This window comes from Ictidomys tridecemlineatus, chromosome 8 (assembly GCF_052094955.1).
Source record: "Ictidomys tridecemlineatus isolate mIctTri1 chromosome 8, mIctTri1.hap1, whole genome shotgun sequence".
Taxonomy (NCBI): domain Eukaryota; kingdom Metazoa; phylum Chordata; class Mammalia; order Rodentia; family Sciuridae; genus Ictidomys; species Ictidomys tridecemlineatus.
The window spans coordinates 82,630,587-82,652,241 of record NC_135484.1 but is presented as its reverse complement, the minus strand read 5'-3'; the positions used below and the strand labels follow the sequence as shown (position 1 = coordinate 82,652,241).

The 21,655-nt window shown below is 34.2% G+C and overlaps 1 protein-coding gene across 6 annotated transcripts in view; it reads left to right on the top strand.

The window, feature by feature from the left end:
- Window positions 1-21,655, top strand: part of Senp6 (SUMO specific peptidase 6) — a 109,526-nt gene that overhangs the window by 38,567 nt on the left and 49,304 nt on the right. For 4 of the 6 annotated variants that reach the window (XM_021720222.3, XM_013365207.4, XM_013365208.4 and 1 more), the window contains 2 exons: window positions 7,153-7,223; window positions 21,087-21,229. In XM_021720222.3, the coding sequence (XP_021575897.1) occupies window positions 7,153-7,223; window positions 21,087-21,229 (214 nt within the window). The remainder of the gene's footprint in view (window positions 1-7,152; window positions 7,224-21,086; window positions 21,230-21,655) is intronic. The other 2 variants (XM_040282973.2, XM_040282972.2) reach the window with 1 other exon arrangement.

The following is a 21,655-nucleotide window of genomic DNA, read 5'->3' as shown; positions in this document are numbered from 1 at the left end:
ACATTCTTATCAGTATAATGCTAGAATAGGAGTTAGAAGATCAACAAATAAGCAGTATAGCTGTAGGCTTATTAATTGCTATAAATGGTTAATTTTAAAGTTTTGTTGGGAACAAATGAGATTAATTATTTAAAATTGATTTTATACACTGTAATAAATGGAAAATTTTTGAGTACTAATATTAATAGGTGTTAATTCTTTTAATCCTTTGTTGCTAAGATTACCTCTAAGGACTAAAGCTCTTGAAAACTAGATGTGAAGCAGAAACTGTTTATGAAAGTCCTTGTAACAAATATACCTCAGTGCTTTACATGGCAACTTAGTTACTGTTAGGGTGAATTTAGTACATAATCCTTTGGATCCTTACATAAAATTATTTTGTTAAACAAAAGAATGTTTGCATTATCAGATTTTGTTTTGTTAATTTTTTTTTAGTTGTTGATAGACTTTTTTTTAAAAAATTTGTATGCGCGTTGCTGAGAATTGAACCCAGTGCCTCACATGTGCTAGGCAAGTGCTCTACCTCTGAGCTATAGCCCCAAGCCCAATCACTTTGTTAATTTTTTGATCACATAGCCGTTTCCTCCCTTTTAGGAATAGTAAGCCACATTTTTACCCCCTGATGTGTTAGGAATGATAGTTTTCTTAGCTTTATTCTTTACTACTTAAGGAACTATAAATCTCTGAAATAAATCAATATTCGTAAGACAGTGGTTTATCTAATAAAAGTCAGGTAGTTGTAAAAGCTTAATCTCTCCCTGTTTTTTCTACTTTTACTATTTGCTGGGCACATTGAGATATGTTATCATCTTAAAAGTAAGATACAGTAAACAAATTAATTAACAGTATTAAGCTCCAGAGATTGAGCCTTTAAAGAAAAGAAAAAGAAATTGCTACCAGTTTTTCTACATTGTGGGTAACTTTGACAACTTGAATAAAACAAAGTTTTTTCTGACTCTTGGCCATATGTATTGTGAATATAGTGTATGTGGTACCACCAACAACTCAGAATATATAATCTGATATTTGAACTGTTTTATTTTGTTCCTTATATAAATAATCTGTTGACATTTTATAAAACTAAAGCGTACAGTGATTTTTAAATGTAGAATTTTTTTAATATTTATATTTAGTGTATGAAGTGGGTCCATAACTAGAGAATTTTGAAACAAAAGTACAAAGGTAAAGAGAATAAAACAATAAAAATAGGAAATACAGATAGTGTTTACTTATAGGTTGTGTTTAAAAAGACAAGAGTAGTTAAGGTTTATATAATTTTTTTTAAAAAGTTCTCAGAGTAGAAAATTACATGTTAGGATTTTTATTTTATTTATTTTTTGGTACTGGGGATGGAATTCAGGAATGCTTTACCACTGACTATAGCTCCAGCCCTATTTATGTTTTATTTTGAGACAGGATCTTACCAAGTTCCCAAGGCTAGTCTAGAACTCAAGGTCTTCCCACTTCAGCTTCCCAGGTTGCCAGAATAACAGGTGTGCGTACATACCTCATACAGCATATGTTAGAATTTTGATGCATTTTCTCTCTATTTATTTTTGTATGCCCTTTTTAATATGCTTAACATGTGGTTAATCTTAATGAAAATACTTTTAACTGTGTGTTCCAACAGTTTGGAGCAACTGTGTTTACCTAACAGTATGTTCTGAGCATTTTCCAGTATTATTAAGTTAGCTTCTAAAGAAAGATTTCTGTTAAGGTGATGGTTGCCCAGGGGTACTCTATCACTGAGATACATTCCCAGCATTTTTGTATTTTTTTATTTGAGACAGGGTCTCATTAGGATGTCCTACCTGGCCCAAACTTGTGATCTTCCTACCTTAACCTAAAGAGTCACTAGGATTACAGGAGGGTGCAACCATGCCCAGCTCTTAAAAATAATTTTTTAATGTCTGCATAATAGCTTGTCTTAGATACCCATAATATATTTACTCATTTGCTCATCTGTGGCTGTTTTTCACTATTATTAAAACACATTGGTGAACAATATTGCTTATAAATCTTTAATTGCATTTCTTAGACTAAATCTCTGGAAAAGGGTTCATTTGGCCATGTTACAAATGTTTTTAATTCTTTTGATAAGTATGGCTGAATTGTTATAGGGCAATGGAACTAACTGTCAATTGTTGCCTCAAGATGTATAAAAATAAACTTATATTCAGATGATTTTTTTTCTTTCTTGGAATTATGAGTCATCTGAAATTTTAGAAATAATAAGAATTGATCAAGATGATAGGCTATAAAACTATGATTATTTCATCCCTAATCAATTGAATACTCTAATTCACCTCTAATCATGTGAATTTGCCCCCCCCCCCTTTTTTTTGGTGGTGCTGGGGTTTGAACTCAGGAATTTGTCTTTGAAAAGACAAAAATTTCATTTATGATAGTACCTACAATTATATAAATATATCTAAAGAAACTAATTTGAGGCATATATTTTGTTCCTATTTGGTAGGAGTTTATACCATGTGGGCAGCTACTGCTTAAAATAAAATGAATGTAATTTAATTCTATCCAAAAGAGTAAATATTTGAGAATAGAAAGTTGAAGACTTATTTTTAAAAAAGAAGAAATGGGGATAGAGAAGAATGACTTACTACATGATAAAACCTACTATTAAGAAAATAGAGATTAAACTTGAAAACACTAAGAAAAGAGTAGGTGGAAAAACAGTAAACAGGCTAGACAGTCTTGAATGTATTGAATTCCCACCCAGTTTCTTCAAGTCCACAGCTAGATATGGTGGCACATTTCTGTAATCCCAATGGCTTTGGAGACTGAGGCAGGAGAATCACAAGTTTAAAGCCTAACTTAGCTTAGACCTTAAGCAACTCATCAAGACTCTGTCTCCAAATGAAATATAAAAAAGGGTTTGGGGATGTGGCTCAGTGGTTGAGTGACCCTGGGTTCAATCCCTGGTACAAAAAACAAAAGGTCACAGTGCCTTTCAGATGCCTGAATTTTGATGTTTGATCATAAGCTGCAAAATCAATATTTTGATTCATTATACAGAAGTGCTGTGTAGTGGCCAGTGGTTCACTTTTAACAGCCATTGCCATACTTTACAAGCTGTTTGTAAAGTTGTTTGACCTGGTAAATATCTTCTCTGATTACACACTGCTTTTTGTATACATACTTCTATTAATTGCAAGTATTTGTTGAATGCCTACTATGCTCTAGGCATAACGATATCATGAGGAACAAAACACAAGATCATTGGACTCCTGTAGTTGATATTCTGATGGGGCAAATCTTAATAATGTACAAGTGAAACTTGAAATACGTTGTTCTATGTGTAGAGAAGTATAATTGGATGATGATGAGATAGAATGACAATATGGTTTCTTTAGATTCCGTGTTTAGGAAAACACCCTTTACTATTATGAAGCTAATGTTTAACTAAAGAAGGAGTCAACCATTCTAAGAATGGCTTTTCCAAATAGGGAAAAGGTAGTGGTAAGTTATTAATGCAAGAATAAATTTAACATGTTCAGTGAACAGAAAAAAAGGACCACTGTAGCTAGAGATTAAAGTGGAAGAATATTACAAGATTGGCTGGAACTTAGATCACGAAAGGCTTTTGTAAGCTGATCTGAAGAATTTGTATTTTATATTAATGGAATAGAAGACTTCTAAGCATTTTAGGTAGGGAAGTGTTATTCTCTGAAATATAATCTTTTTTAAAACAATATCTTTGTTTATTTAGTTTTATGTGGTGCTGGGGATGGAACCCAGTGCCTCATGTGCTAGGCAAGTGCTCTCCCACTGAGCTACAACCTCAGCTCCATGAAATATAATTTTTATATATATATATATATAACTCTTAGGAGTTAAGGAGGTAGAAAGATAGAAGAAAAACAAGCCTTCTGGAAGGGTTAAAGGGAAAATAAAAGGCCTTATTTGGGGAGAGTCCTTATTTAGGGAATGGTTAAGTGAGAAATTAAAGGATATTGAAGGTCTCATTCCATTAGAGACGTATAGAGCTTGTGCTGCTATATTGTGTTGTGTTTGAGAAAATAGTACTTTTTGTTGTTTTGTTTTTGATGGTGGGGATTAACCTCACTCAGGGCCTTGCATATTCTCTACCACTAGACTACTCCCTCAGCCCCTAGACTGTTCATAACATGTTAAAGCAAAGCAAATTAAATGTGCAACTGCAGTAAGGTTTGGGGGAGAGATAAAATATTCTTTTGTTAAATTAACTGGAGGAGGAAATGAATAGTTAATAGGAAAAAAGGAAACATACAATAAATATAAATCTAAAAACCAGCTAATACAGATGAAAGAAAAACATGAAGTCTGTCAGCTATTATAAATATGAACAGTTTGATGATTGATTGATTGATTACAGTACTGGAGATTGAACCTGGAGCCTCTCTAACACTAAGCTACATCCCCAGCCTTTTTTACTTTTTATTTTGAGATAGTCTCGCTAAGTTGTGCAGGCTGGCCTCAAATTTAGGATCCTCCTCGGCAGTTGGGATTATAGGTGTATGGCCACTGTGCCTGGCTGGTTGAATACATTTAATAAAAGACAAACTGGTTGGATTAAACACTATTCTACTGTATTTTTTGTAAGAACCATACTAAACAGTTTGCAACTAAAGGTATGTTTAGGGTCACAGAGAAATGCAAACAGAAAGCAAGGGTAGAATATTAGTTAATGAGACTGAATTAAGGAGTAGAAGCACTAAACAAGATAAAAAAGGACATTTTATAATATGCACAATTTATAAAAATGTAACAGATATATACACTCCCTGAAAATTTTTAGAATGCAAGTAGTTCTTAATTGAAATAAATTTGGGGAGATTTTGATACATCTTTTAAATTTTTAACTGCTCTATCAGTTAAAACGTATCTGAAATAATGAATTCTAACTGTGTAAAATGAATAGATTTATTTTTTATAGAAATATACATCTTTTGACATTAGTTGATAAACAGTGCCCAGGTTCTGGTTTTTAAATATCACTCTCTAATAAAAGAAACATGGAGAAATGATTGATTCTAGGGATGTACTGGGGAAAACACAAAATGAATGTTGCCAGAAACCAGATAATTACTCCAAAAAACGGATAAGTAAGTGAAAGGGTGCCTGCTTCAGCAGCTAAAATTGGAACAGTTCAGAGATTGTATTGTACACATTTGTATTATCACAATTAGTAAAGTTTTCCGTATTTTTCTAAATTTTCCAATTATGTGTGTTACACAGTGAAAACCAGGATAGAATTACATCAAAAGAACACAGAAATAGCTGAAGGAGCTCCCAAGGGCCAAAATTTCAATGAAAACTAGAACCTTAAGTAAAAATAACTATCCCTGAGTCATACTGATGTAAATAATTTTATATTTATTAAACCATCTTAGCAGTCTTGAAATAAACACTGCCTTCAATACCATGCCAGATTTGCTAATAAGATTTTACAATGTGCATCAAATGAACTGGAAGATCTGTTCCTTACAGAAGAGTTTCAAGTAATAATATCTACCACCTTTTCCACTATTGTTACCACTAATCTTCACACTTTGTATCTTCTTTCACAAATTTTAAAATCTTGGCAGAGTGGAAATTGCCCAGCTGTACCAGATATTGCTGTACTCATCATGATTGATAAGACTTTGCTAATATTCAGCTTCTGGTATTGCCATTTAGTAGCTATGTGACCATGAGGAAGTTATTCTCACTGTGCCTCAGTCTTCTCATTTATACATTTGTAAAAAAAGTATACTCATAAGGTTATTGTGAAAATTAAAGGAATTAATAGATAAAAAGCAGTTAGAATAGTACCTGACATATGATTTTCAATATTTGCTAACTGCTAATACAAATATATTACTGTCACCATTCTTTAATAGTTTATTCTTTTGTAATTTTCACATTTTATTTTCATTTTGGTACTTTTGACTTTTATAGTGTAGGAATATGAAATCCTTGCAAAAATATGCCTTTGTGATTTGTGATGATTAGAAAATATTCATTACTAGTGTGAGCAGATTTGTAGATAAATAGAATAGCCTCTTTTTAATCCCCCAGTTAAATATTAGCAGGAATATTTTGGAAGCTTTCATTTAGGGTGGGAAAGTATCTAACTATTGTAGCTCCCTGGCCTATTTGTACTTTTTGTAATTCTCTGTATATAAATGTTTTTATTCTACTACTACCTGTAGGGCTTTTGGTTTTTTCCCCCAAATTAGTGTAGTTTGGACTTATATAGACACAGTATATAGGACACTTAGTTACTAAAAATTAAGTTTAAATCAATTGTACATGAACTCTTGACAAAATTATATTTTAAAACTAGTATATTTATTTTCTCGGCTGTAATGTAGTAATAGTACAAAAACTAAAACACTTGTTCCATAATTGATGGTTTTGTACATTACAGTTTTTGTACTGATTTTGTAATTATCCTCAAAACCTATATTTTATTCAACATTTATTGTTTTATTCATTGACTTGTTTTTAAATAAGCATAAACATTTACAGTGAGTTTGGATATATTGAGTAATATTAAGCTGGGTAATTCTTTATCCAAAGTAGGGTGTATGGATTTTAAGTTTTAGTTTTTAAATGTGATTTTTATAAACTGATTGTAAAAGCAATTCTAAAGGTTTGTGCATTGGGGGAATAAATGTATAGAGCTTTCCAAAGTGACTATTTTGAAATCTAGGTTTGGTAGTGCACACCTTAGTCCCAGGTACTTGAGAGACTTGAGGCAGCAGAATCCCTTGATTCCAGGAGTTCAAGGCCAGTCTGGGCAACATAGCAAGGCCCTGTCTTTAAAAAATATGTGTATGTGTGTTTACATTAATAAAATAAAACAGAATGAGAACTTTGAAAGGACAGTGATTTAAATTTATTTATTAAATATTTATTTAACAGTCTGCCTTTTATTGGCTTGGAAAGATTGACAGTCTAAATAAAGTAGAGTCACTGCTGGTTAGGGATTTTATATACCTTAAACTTTAGTTTATTAATACAGTTTTAGTAACTTGTAGTATGACTTTTTATATGACAAAGAAACTATGATTTACTTTTAATAAATGCATTGTAAGTATCCCCTTAACTTTTTAATTTTGAAAATTACATTTCCTATTTGAGTAAAACCATATAAATTTCCTTTTCTAGGAAAGAATATCCACCTCATGTCCAAAAAGTTGAAATTAATCCTGTAAGGTTAAGTCGGCCCCAAGGTGTTGGTAAGTGTGCAGTTTCATTTGTTACACCTGTGAAGGGATTTGAATTTCTGTATGAAAGGTACAAATAGAAATATGACACTGACTTTAGAATATTCCTAGATAAACTGGGTTCAGTGATGTATATCTGTAAGCCCACTTACTCAGGAGGATGAGGCAGGAGGGTTAGGAGACCCTGACTCAAAATAAAATAATAAAAAGGACTAGGGATGTAGCTCAGTGGTAGAGAACTTGGCTAGCATGCATGGAATCCTGAGTACAATCCCCAATACAAAAAAAAGAAAGAAAGAAAGAAAAAAAAAACAGATTTAGATAGAAATATATAGAAAATAATTTTTATAATTGAGCATTTCTCCTAACTTTTAACTGCTATATGGTTATAGAGTCAGGTGATTATAGTATGAAATCTTTTGGTTATGTATTAGCATTTTTGTTAACATTCAAATGTTAATTATAGATGAACTATAGCTAATAGTGTTTACCTTCTTCAACACTCATTCTGTTAGGCCTTTAATCTTTATTAAACTCTTACTCTATAGTAGATGCTAAGTTACATGCTTTTATATCCATTATTATATACTATCTCTATTCAAAAATCCCTGTATACTTTTACTTGTATTTTGTACAGAGAAGAAAACTGAGGCATGGAAGAATTACATGGCTTGCTTAAGCACAGGGCTAGCAAATGGAGAGCTGATACTTGATGCCAAATCCCATGTTCTTAGCCACTATATTATTTTCTTGCTCAGTCACAAAATTAGTTCTACTCCTCAGTGAAAAACTAACTGTACAACGAGTATTTTCATTTCTACTTGACAAATGCTTTTTTGTTTTTTTTGTTCTGGGATTGAACCCAGGGGCATATTATTTTTTAGGTGTAGTTGGACACAATACCTTTATTTGATTTATTTTTATTTGGTGCTGAAGATGGAACCCAGGGCCTCGAATGTGCTAGGCGAGTGCTCTATGGCTGAGCCACAATCCCAGCGCCACCCTCCCACCTCCCTCACCCCTCCCACTCCCCCCCCCACCCCTCCACCATTTTTTAATTTTTTTTATTGATAGGGTCTCACTGAGTTGCTTATAGACTCACTAAGTTGCTGAGGCTGGCTGTGAACTTGTGATTCTCCTGCCTCAGCCTCCCAAGCTGCTGTGATTATAGGTATATACCACTGCATCTGGCTTGATAAATACTTTTGAGAGAGGTTAAGTGATTTGGATCATTAATATGATTTAGATGCAAAACAGTCAGTCTTGTTATAATAATTATTAGTTTATTCAACAAGATTTGTTAAGTAAATAGAATTCTATTTTTATTGTTGTTGTTAACTTTATTTTGGAAAGTTGTAAAACTAGTACAGAGAGGTACCTGTTTATCCTTCAATGAGCTTTCCTTAATATTAACATCTTTCTAATAATAGTACATTTATCAAAACTGAGAAATTGCTTAGTTCTTAACTAAGCTATTGACCTTGTTCATATTTTTTTCTAATATCCTTTTTATTTAAAATTTTTTTTAATGGTACCACTTAATGATTATATATGTGTGTGGCATAATTCGATCAATTTCACTGCCTAGTACTTCCCCTATTGCACTGCTTGTCCTTCCCTGGACCCTCTACTCCTAATGGTCTCCCTTTTATTTTTATGATATCTCTCCCCTGCTCCCCCCTCCTTTTTTTTCTGTATAGCTATCACATATAAGAGAAAACTTAGCACTTGTCTTTCTGGATCTCACTTATTTTGCTTAACATAATACTGTTCGTTTTCCTAATAATGACATTATTTTCTGTTATTTTCTGAATTAAACCATTGGGTGTATATGAATCCACCAGCACCACCACCCCATTTTTTTTTTAGTCATTCAATCTTTATCTGTTATAATTTATTCTTATCTATTGATAATGGTACAAAAACTAGACTGTTGTGAAATGTATTATAACAATAAATGTGAGACTGCATACATCTCTAAAGTATGCTATCTTTAATTCTTTTGGAGAGATACCAAGGCATAATGTATAATTGGAACATATGGTGTGTATCTATTTAATTATTTTTAGATTTTTTTTTTTTTTTTTTGGTACTCTGGGTTGAACCCATTGGGGCTTTATCACTGAGCTACATCTCAAACCCTTTCTTTCTTTTCTTTTCTTTTTTTTTTTTTTTTAATATGAGACAGGGTCTTGCTAAGTTTCTGAGGCTGACCTTGAACTTTTGATGCTCATGCCATAGTCTGTGGAGTCACTGGGATGCCTGGTTGTTGTAGTTAATTTTTAGTTCTTTGTTGTTTTGTTTTAAGGAACCTGCCTGTACAAGGGTTTTGTTTTATTTGCATCTTTGCCAGCATTTGTTGTTATTTGAATTCTTGATGATTACCATTCTGACTAGAGTGAGATGAAATCTCAGTATAGTTTTAAAAAAATTTTTTTTTAGTTGTAGTTGGACGTAATACCTTAATTTTATTTATATATTTTTATGTAGTGCTGAGGATCAAACATGGTGCCTCACATGTGCTAAGTGAGCGCTGTACCACTGAGCCACAACCCCAGCCCTCTCCGTGTAGTTTTGATTTGCATTTTCCTGATGCCTAGAGATGTTGAACATTTTTTTCATATAATTGTTGACATTTGTACTTTCTTTGGGAAGTGTCTTTCTAGTTGTACTTATTTATTGAGTTATTTGGGGTTTTGGTATCAAATTTTTTTATATATTCTAGTTTTCATATATTCTAGATACATCCTTTATTAGAAGAAGAGCTGGCAAAGGTTTTCTCCCATTTTGTAGGTTCTCTCCTTATGTTGTTTCTTTGCTGTTTCGAAATTTATTATCTGGCTGCCATTCATTTCTTGGTAGTATTATTAATTTTGGTATTGGGGATTGAACTTGGGGTGCTTAACCATTGAACCATATCCCCAGCCCTTTTTTAGTTTTGATTTTGTGACAGGGTCTCATTAAATTGCCTAGGGCCTCACTAAATTGCTGGGGTTGGCTTTGAACTTATGATCCTCCTGTCTCAGCCTCCTGAATTGCTGGGATTATAGGATGTGTGCCACCGTGACCTGCTGATTCTTGGTATTATTTCTGAATTTTAGGAATCCTTTTGAGGATCTCCCTGCCTGTACCTATGTTTTGGATAATTTCCCCTATGTTCTTGTCACAGTTAAATTTGTCAACTTGTTGGATTAAGAGATCCTGCGGATTAAGAGGATTGTGGGTGTGATAGTGTGTGTAGGAATGATTGGCATGTGGGATAGCTAACTGAAATGGAGACCCTCCCTAAGTGTGGACAGGACCAACCAATAGGATGATGGCTTGGATGAAATAAAAGTTGTAAGAACAAAGAAGCAGCAGCAGATGCAAGATTGATTCTTCTTGAAGGGGTTCTTCATTGCTGCTGTGTTCAAGTTCTTGATTGGTGCTGCAGTCATCTGAAGATATCGGATTCTCACTTTTTCACTTTTCCAAAGCAGGCTCTAACAGTGATTCTCCAGAAGACTTAGGTCTCAGACTAGGGTAGCATAGTTGAAATGTCTTTTTCTGTGGCTTCAGCCTATTGGACTGAGCAGCTGCTGGTTGTCCCAGCTCTCCAGCCTACAGATGGCCATTGTGGACTATCCAGCTTCTGTTCGTGGAAGCCAACCTAATAAGTCCCCATTTTATTATTATACTTCTTGTTGATTCTGTTCCTCTAGAGAACCCTGACAAATACAGTTCTCTTCTACCACTTGGAAAGATTCTGGTCTTATTCCTATATCTTTGATCCATTTTGAGTTGAATTGTTATATAGAGTAAGAAAGGGGGGCCTAGTTTCAATCCTTTTTTTAAATAGTATTTGTATTCTTATTGATTCTAAGAATTATTTGAAATTTCACCTGATTTCTTTTTTTTTAATATTTATTTTTTAGTTGTAGGTGGACACAATATCTTTATTTCATTTTTATGTGGTGTTGAGGATTGAACCCAGTGCCTCACATGTGCTAGGCAAGCGCTCTACCTCTGAGCCACAACTCCAGCCCCTTCTGATTTCTTAGATGAAGCACTCATCATTCAAAAGTGTAATTCAGTATCACCATCTATCCTAGCTGGCAACCTAATGCTGGGATCACAAAATCTTACTATTCTAACAACTTAAGAAAATGACAAAGAAAGCACGCAACCACACAGAAGTACCTTTTCAAAATCCGTGACGGCTCTCCGACCTTAAGGGTTTGTGGAAAGAGAGAGAGCCACTGGAATTCTTTATTCTTATACAGGAGACACACAAGGGGAGGTTCCATGGAACATTCTATCCCCAAAAGGGCAAAGGGGTAGGATTACAAAGGAACAGGTGAGAGTAACTCAGCCACATGGGGTTACACCTACTCCTGGAACCACACTTCATTATCTGAGTGGAGGTAAAGCTCAAGTTATTGCGGGGCACAATAATTGTTCACAATCCTGGTGCATCAGGACTTAAAGCTGCCTGCATCCAGGGCAGCTCCCAACAGTTCAATCTCTGTGTGTTTGTGTAGTTTCTTTGGTTTTCTTGTTGTTGATTTCTAATTTAATTCCATTATGATGGTGAGATGCAAGGAATTTTAAAAATATTATTATTTTTTTTGCATTTGCTAAGACTTGATTTGTGGCCTAAAATATCTGTTTTGGAGAAACTATTTAGAGCAGCTGAGCAGAAAGTATATTCAGCTCTTGAATGAAATATTCTGTAGATGTCTGTTAAGTCCATTTGATTTATAGTATTTTTTATCTATAGTATCTTTGTCACTTTTGTCTGGGTAGCCTATTAGAGAAATATATTGACATCATGATGTATTGTACCTTTGTGAGCCTAAAGGTATAGGCCTAAAGCCATAAATGTCAAGTAGTATTTCTTTTATGTAATTAGGATTTTGGGTTGAAGTCAGCTTTTTGAGTCTCATTTGCGCGGAATATGACTTTTCCAACCTTTCACTTAGTCTATGGATGTCTTTACTTGTGAGTTGCATTTCTTGCAGAGAGCATATAGTTAGTTGGGCCTTGCTTTTTAATCCACTTTGCCCCTCTTCCTTTGTCTTTTTTTTTTTATGTTCTTAAAAAAAATTTTTTTTAGTTGTCAATGAACCTTTATTTTATTTATTTATATGCAATGCTGAGAATTGAACCCAGTGCCTCACATGTGCTAGGCAAGCATTCTACCACTGAATCACAACCCCAGCCCTAGTCTGCTTTTTAATTGGAGAATTGAGAGCGTTTACATTTACCATCATTATAGTGAGATATGTATTACTTTTTTCAATTTGATTTTTTTCTAATGTTTGTTTAGATCCTAATTCTCATTTACCTATCTAATCTTCTAATGAGATTTCTTCTATCTTCTGTGTGTAGGATTCCTTTTAAGTATCTTCAGTAATGTTGATTTAATAGTCATGAAGTCCTTTAGTTTGTGCTTACCTTAGAATGTTTATTTCTTCTTTGATTCTGAAGGATAAGTTTGCTAGATATAGCCATTTTGGTTGCTGTTTTCTTTCAGGGCTTGAAAGTTCCAAGTCCTCCTGGATTTTTTAGGGTTTCTACTAAGAAATCTGCTGCTGTTCTCGTTGATTTTCCTGTGTGATCTGACCTTTCTCTCTTGTAGTTTTAAATTTTTTTATTTGTTTTGGATTTTTGACATTTTAGTTATAATGTGTCCTGAAGAATTTCTTTTCTGGTCTTATAATCTGCTCTTCTAAATGCCATCAGTATGTGGATGTGCATTTTATTCACAGCGTTTGGAAATTTTTCTGCAGTTTTTTTAATGCATAGGTTATTGATTACATTAGCCTATATCTTTGCTCCTTCCTCAGTGCCTAAGTTTGGTCTCCTGTGTTGCTGTCCCAGAGGTTTTGCATATTCTAATCATAGTTTTTTTCTTTACTACTCTAACTATTCAGCTATATCTGCCTTGTCTACAAGCTATGAGATTCTGTATTATACTTGACTTAATCTGTTGGAGAGACTTTGAGGTGTTTTTGCCTTTTAATACTGGGGATTGAAACAGCAGGTGCTTTATTACTGAGCTACATCTCCAACCCTTTTTATTTTTTTGACATAGGGTCTCACAAAGTTTCTTAGGGCCTCACTGAGTTGCAGAGGCTGGCTTTGAACTTGGTGATCCTCTTTGCCTTGGCCTCCAGAGTTGCTGGGATTATAGATGTGCATCTCTGTACCTGGGTTTGACTGAATTTTATTTCCAATATTTTTGTTTTGATTATTTTTCAGAATCTCTGTTGAAATTTTTCTTTCTTTCTTTTTCTTTTTTTATTTTTGTGGTGCTGGGGATTGAACCCAGGGCCTTGTGTATGCGAGGCAAGCACTCTACCAACTGAGCTATATCCCCAATCCTCAGAATCTCTAATGCTTTTTCATATTTTATATTATCTCCCTTAGATCTTTTTTAATTCATTAATTATTCTATCATTTCTACTTAATTATCTGTGGATTGATTTATCTGTGTGGGGAGATCAGCTTTCAGAGACATAATGTTAGCATGTTGCCTCATGGCTTAAGAGTTTCTGTATTTTTTTAAATATTTTTTTTAGTTGTAGATGGACATTATACCTTTATTTATTTTGTTTATTTTTACGTGGTGCCAGGGATTGAACCCAGTGCTTCACGCATGCTAGGCAAGCGCTCTACCATTGAGCCCAAACCCCGGCCCCTCTGTATTGTTTTTGCATTTGTTTTGATGGGTTCTTTTGTCATGTGAGGGTTTTTATTAAGTAGTTATCACTTTATAATATTCCCCGAGCTAGGGGAATATCTTAGCATCAAAGCAGCTAATCAGAGTAATCAAAGTACTACGTTCAACTACCAGGTTCCCTTAGAAAGGAAAGAGTTACCGTTGGTAAAGTGATAACTTGAGGAACTGTGAGCTACATGTTTTAGAAACTTAACTTCTAATGTTCTCTGCAACTCTACTAACTAATGAGAAAACTAGATGAGAAATAATATAGAGTAGAGTGCATTTTTAAGAATCGATAATACTCTATATAACACGAAATCATTGGAAGAAGGGTGAAAAGGAAAGAAAAAGTGGGGAGGGAAGGGAGCCAGAAAATAAATAAAAAGAAAGGATGAATGAAAAGGGAGGAAAATAGACTTATCAAGAAAAATCTTAACTAGTTGAAAAAATGTATAAAACTATTACATAGAGAAGACACGACAAACCTTTGCCAAAAATAGCTAATACAACCACAATCATCAAAAGATTCTGCTTTCTCTTTGCTGAGGTATTAGGGAGACACTTCTTTAAGGGGCCTTGATTTTAGAGTCCTTCAGTTATGAGGTAGTTTGTGGGACCCTCTATATGCTGATCTCAACTCATCCTTGCCTACCAGCAAGTGAAGGAAGAGTTTTGTCCATTTTAGAGCAGAATTCACCTTCAGTGTTATTGGGGATGGGGGTATATCTCTGGTAGAAGTAACTGGACAGTCTTCTCACCAACTAGCCTGTGGACTAATCTTTGATCATGCTGTGCCATTCCTCCAAGATCCTCAATACGTGTATTGGGGAGAGGTGTGTGAGAATTGCCCAGGTTATGTCACCAGAGCCACCAGACACTTCTGTGCATGGGGAAGGTGGCCAGATCCACGTTGGATGCCAAGGTTGCAACTTTCCACCTGACCCAGACCTCATTTCCACTTCCTGTCAGCTTTGCTCATTATCATAGTTTTGACTACAAATTTCAAATGAAAGCTCCTTCCAGTATGCTCTGCAGACCCACGGACCTGTCACTGTGGTTTCTTCACTGCCCAGAACTTCTGCCAAGTCCATGCCATAGTCTCATTCTTGCAGATTGACTCATAGCTTGAGCACCCACCAATCTAGTGAGAAATAAAGCATAGGTGACCATTGGATCTTAGGTACACAAAAATAAAGCAAACCAACAAAAAGACAAAACACAAAAGAAGTTTTTTGAAAAGGAAAAGCAACAGGATTTCTGATCTCTGGGCAGAAAGTTTAAACAATGAGGATTTCCATTTTTCTTTCTTTTTTGGTGAAACTAGGGATTGAAACTTAAAGGCCCTCTACTACTGAGCCACAACTGTAGCCCTTTTATTTTGAAACTGAGTCTAGCTAAATTGCTGAGGCTTACCTTGAACTTGTGGTCCTCCTGCTTCAGCCTCCCAAGTCTCTGGGATTACAGATATGCACCACTGACCTGGCTAGCAATGAAGTTTTTTAACCTTCCAGCAGCCTCCCTCCAGCAGAATAAAATAGACACCAGTATTGCTGTATGTATATACGTAGCTGTATAACCAATGTGATTCTGCAACCTGTACACTTGGAAAAATGAGAAATTATACCCCATTTGATTCAAATGTATGATATGTCAAGATCATTGTATTGTCATGAGCAACTAATAAAAATTTTTTTTTCTTTTTTTTTTTTTATTGATTGTTCAAAACATTACAGAGCTCAAGACACATCATCTTTCATACATTCGACTCAATTGGGTTTTGAACTCCCCAAATACATAATACAGACTCACTTCTGTTACATACTCACATTTTTACATAATGGCATATTATTGACTGTTGTATTCTGCTACCTTTCCTATCAAAAAAATTTTTTTTGATGGGAAGTGCCAGGGCGCTCTTGCCCCAACTTACTTTGCAGCATCTAAATGTTCTGCTTAGATTGCAGAACCTGCATTTTGCTGAATCGAAATTCATATTAAGTGCCTTTTAAATTCAAAATAAAGGTGTGTCTCAGTCTGTCTGGGCACAAAATAACCTAGCCACCACAAAAGACTTGTAGATTCCAACAGCAACTCTTTATTCCCGAACTCTCACGGGGACTCTACACGCATGTTCTGGGAAAAATACACTCCCTCCACCGGGCTCTGCGTACCAGTTCTCTCAGAACCCCACGGGAACTCAAGGAGCGGGCGCCTGAAGCAGCAGGATATGTCCTAATCCCAGCATGAACCGCCCTAAACCTGGAGCCACCCTAATCTCTGAGCAGGGTCACCTTTCAAAGCAAAATGCCATGCCTCATTCCTACTTGGCTATGGATGTCAGCAAAGGTGGTCAGATAGAATAATAAAATCATTTTAAAGATTCATGTTAAGAACTATAGACAGACTGATTTCTTTTTAAGAAACAGTTTCTTGTGACACTTTCAGCTCACTGGAGGGGAGCTTTCCCTTCCCAATGAAGCCATTGTGAACACAGTGCTGGTGAAGTCTATTTTTTTTTTAATCATTCTCTTTTTACTCTAAAATCTGGTATTTCAGGGTTGTACCTGGTTTCCTAGTTCTCTGGGTTGCCTTGCACCACTTTCCCACAGCCTTCCTAACTCATACCGCTGTAGAATTAATGTTTTGATTCAGTTTCAGATAGCAGCTACTAGGTGATCGGTTTCTCAAGACTGCCAGTATCCTTTTCTCATTAATGTCCTTTTTCTCTTCCAGCATCCAATCTGGGATCCTACATTGCATCTAGTTATCATTGTTTTCTTGAAAATTTTGAAGGTTGTATTAATTGCTTTGTGCTATGCTTCTTAGTTTGGGTTGGAGGATGTTGTCTTACAATGAGATTGAGTCTCCGCATTTTTGACAAGGTTCATATAGAAATCATGTTGTGCCCTTTTCATGCTTCACATCAGCGATTACATGATATGAATACATTAATTACTGAGGATATAAACTATGATTACTTGTTTAAGGTAGTTTCTGTTGGGTTTCTTTACTAAAAGTCACTGTTTCTTTTCCCTTGTCACTAAGTAAATATCTTAGATGAGATCCTTAGACTGTGCAGTATTCTATTTCTCAAACTTTTACCCTCTGATTTTAGAATCTATTCATGTACTGGCAGTAATTATTGTTTTATGTTTGTTAATGGTGATTTTCTATTTTCTTTGTCTATTTTACATTTATTATTTCTTCTGTAGGGAAGAGTTGTACCTTCTATGTATTTGATTATATCTGTGGACATATTTAATAAATGAAATTCATATGGCAATACTTAGAAACTTCTGGAGAGGAATATTGATATTTATCTTGTCAACATTTTTTTTGAAAGGAAGAAAATTATATTGAAATATTGTATCATTTGTTTAACTTAATGAAAACTCAACAGAGCCTGCTGTTTTCAGTTTCTTTTGTATGTGGTAGACACATATGCTTGGATATAGGATGAATTACATTACTATAATAATATCATAGGTTTTTCTATTCTATCAAACTCCTTTATTTTGAATTTAAAAGGCACTTAATATGTATTTTGATAAGCCATATATCAGCACTTACTAGCTTTAATAAGCAGTTTTGTTAGTAAAAACTTAAAACTTGAAAACTATTGCATATAATTTGTGGTAGGACCACGTGTCCTATTGTTCTTTGTGGGAAAGTGTTCTTTTTTAATTTTTCCAAACATAAAATAATAATTACTCATATATTAAGATTTCTCATTTTTTCCCCTATCTACCTGTCCTTTTGTTTAACTTTTTAGCCTGTTTTTGTATCCTTCTCAAATTGAATTGGTTGACATTCTGTGCTATCTCTAAGTGTACATTAATTGTGTTCTAATATAATTATATTGTGTGATTACAACTCAGTAACTTGATTTATCACTGTTTTAACTCAGATATACCAAAGAAAAGTATTTCCTCACAGTGAACTAGTTAGTTTAACTGCCATTAGCACTTTAATACAGCATCACTTTCAGGCCTTTTTTATGTATATACAGTCAGCCCTCCAGAGCCTTGGATTTTTGCACCTGAGGATTTAACCAATCACAGATCAAATGTGTTCACAAAAAGAAAACTCTCTGTTCTAACCATGAACAGACTTTTGTCTTATTGTTATTCCATAAACATCACAGTATCACTAATTTTATAGCATTTACAGTGTATTAGAGATGATAAATAATCTAGTGATGATTTAACATGTACAGGAAGGGCTGGGGCTAGGGCTATAGCTCAGTGGTATAGCACTTGTCTAGCATATGTGAGACACTGGGTTTGATCCTTAGTACCACATAAAAGTAAACAAATAAAGACATGCTGTCCACCTACAATTACAAAAATAAATAAATAAATAAACAAATAACCATATAGGGGGCTGGGGTTGTAACTCAGTGGTAGAGCACTTGCGTCACGTGCGTGAGGCACTGGGTAGTACAATCCCCAGCACCACGTAAAAATAAATAAATAAAATGAAATTTTTTTTTTCATCTACAACTAAAAAAGAATATTTAAAAAAAAAGTGTATAGGAAGATGTGCATAGATTCTATGCAGATACTCTACTGTTAGGTGACTTGAATATTTACAGGTTTCAATATCTGTAACGGGTCCTAGAACCAGTCTCCCATAGATACCAAGAGAGGATTGTATGCCCATGTTTTAAATATTATGTACTCTGTTCTGTGTAATTCGTTTTTAAATAGATCCGGCCAGAAAAGTTATTATATACATATTTGAGTAAAATTATGTGTGGCTTTCAAAGTTTAGTAAAATCTGTTTGTAAGGAAAGGGCTTTCCATTGTATTGTATTGAATTTAGTAAGGGAAAAAAGAAATAAATTGTGGGAAAGAGCATGGTCTTTTGTGTGTGTGTGTGTGTGTGTATGTGTGTGTGTGTGTTATTGTCATATCCTTTTGTTTTGAGAACTGGGAATTGAACTCAGGGACATTCAACCACATCCCCAGTCCTATTTTGTATTTTACTTAAAGACAGGGTCTCACTGAGTTGCTTAGTGCCTCTTTGTTCCTTGCTCAGGCTGGCTTTAACTTTTGTTCTTCCTGCTTTAGCCTCCTGAGCCCCTGAAATTATAGGCGTACACTACTGCACCAGCTTTATTTTGTTTTTGAGACAAAGTCTGTGTTTCCCAGTCTGTTCCTGAACTCCTGGATTCAAGTGATTCTCTTGTCTCAGTCTTTTGAGTAGCTTCAATTAAATTATTAGCCCCCTCACTCTGAAGGGGTAACCATATGTTAATACTACTCTACCATAAGTTAAGTTTTGCATGTAATTAGTTATGTTCTAGGTGACTCTGTTGATATATTTTTTAAAATGCCACATTATAGCTCATTAATAATCAACTTGTATAGAAAATTCTTTTTATATTTAGGCAACCAACAAAGTAAGTTAGCACACATGGAAATTATTAACATTTGGATGACTGGAGTGTTTTTACAGTAACCTTAGGTTTTTGGAGAGAAAAAGAAGTATCTTTCAATTTTTCTCCATGACTAGAGGCTAAAGGATAGTTCTAAATCTATGCACAAATCATCTCACTGTAGCAAAAGTTAAGCGATTTTTGGAGATGATCTACTAACCTCTCCACAGCCCCCTACCTCCATAATTTCAACTTTTTAATATGTCTTGGTTTTTCTTTTCTCATGTGGTTTATTAATATAGTAGCATTTGTCTACCCTTGTGCAATTTTTAGATGCTGGGGAAGTGTGTCTAAAACATGATTTCTGTTTTTTCAGAGCTAACAATATATAGGGAGTAACAAGTACAGATAAATAATAATAAAATGAGTACAGATAAAGTGCTGTGGAAACTCCAGTGATTGCTTTATTGTTCCTAGGATGGGACAGAGGCAGTTCCTTAGCAAATAAAAATTTGAATTCACTGGATAAATTGGGTAGCCTTTGCTTGTGAAGAGAATAGCATATAAAATAGGGTAAACTAGAAAACACCCTGAGAAATACACTTCTTTGAAAGATAAAGTTTGGAAATAAGACTGAAACATTAACATGAACTTTTGCTTACCAGAAGATGGTATTTAGTCAAGGTTTTTTTTCTTCAGCTGCTAGAATCATGGTAAAATTTTTAGTATTAGAATAACAAAGTCACATTTTTTGTGGTAGAAAACTTTCACAATAGTGGAGAATGATCTGAATGAAGGGAGCAAAATTGGAGTCAGGAAGATAAGATTAGACAAGTTAAACATCTGAAATGTAGAAGCAGTGAAGCTGGAAAGGAGATTGAATTTAAGAGCTATTAGAAACTAGAATTCTCTTCAAAGTGAAGAAAGTAAGACAAGGAATAGTCCATTCTGATACCATTGTCTATGAATATGAAGGTGCAGAGGCTAAGAGAGTGATAATCACTTAGTGAAATTCTGTATGACTGCAATAAACAAGAATAATTACAGAGGTTTCTTAATAGAATTTATCTTAAAAATATTTTTTAGTTGTAGATGGACACAGTACCTTTATTTATTTATCTTTGTGTGTTGCTGAGGATCAAACCTAGGACGCCACACATGCTAGGCGAGTGTTCTACCACTGAGCCACAACCCCAGCCCCTTTTAATAGAACTTTATATCAAGCAAAATATTAGATAATGTTGATTTTTATGTGTATGTAATCTCTTTTTGTAAAAAGAACAAGATAGAAGAGGATATTAAAGATAAGTATTTAACCAAGTTGGGATTATCCAAGTAGGACATTTAAATTTACATTGAAAGATAAGGAGGAAAATTCTCTTTTGTACTTCTTGAACTTAAACATTAGCTTGAGCATTAGATTGGCTTTATCTTAATGAATGTACCTAATGTTTGAATTCAGATTTTTTTTTCTCATTTATTAATCCAAGAAGTATAACTAATCTGCTTCGGAGGGTAGGAGGATATGTGTGTAGTTCAGTGTAAAAAGTGCTTTTAAGTGCCTTAGTGACGAGAATAATTTGAAGTAGTCTGCAGTGTAGAAATCCTGCTGAGGAATGAAAAGGTTGAAACTTAGTTTTAAAGTTTAGGTTATTCTTTATCATACATGTTGAAATGCTATTTAACTAAACTTAAATATTGAGAATATTAAAACTAAAGTTTTTTCATAGTAAACATCATGAGGAATTTATTAAATTTAATTTCAGTGCTTTTTTTCTCCTTCCTTTAGAACGTGTAATGAAGAAAACAGAAGAGTCTGAATCACAAGTAGAACCTGAAATTAAGAGAAAAGTCCAACAGAAACGGCACTGTAGTACATACCAGTCTACTTCTCTGTCTCCTGCTTCAAAAAAATGTTTAACCCATTTAGAGGTGGGTAGAGAAATGATTCTTTGTTATGATTCAGATGGTATTTTTATTAATATCATTTTTAGTGCTCAATAAATTTTAGGTGATCTTTTATCACAGGACCAAAGAGACTAGCAAAGTTATTTTAGCAAATCTTTTTGTCTTCGATAGATAATTTTTTTCCCTGTTCAAAATAATAGAATATTCTTTCCTCAAATGAATTTATCAGTAAAACATTATAAATAATTGTTCTCAAGGAAACATTTTTTTCAATTATTTTAAATTTATAGAAAAATTGGGGGCAAAAATTAATGGGAAGGGTTTCTACATATTCATTTCCCAGTTTTCCACATTTGTTTGTTGTCCTCCTTCCCTGTGTCTTCCTCCATCCTTCTTTCTCCCATATTCATTTATTTGTTTATACACGTATACACATATTGTTTGAGTATA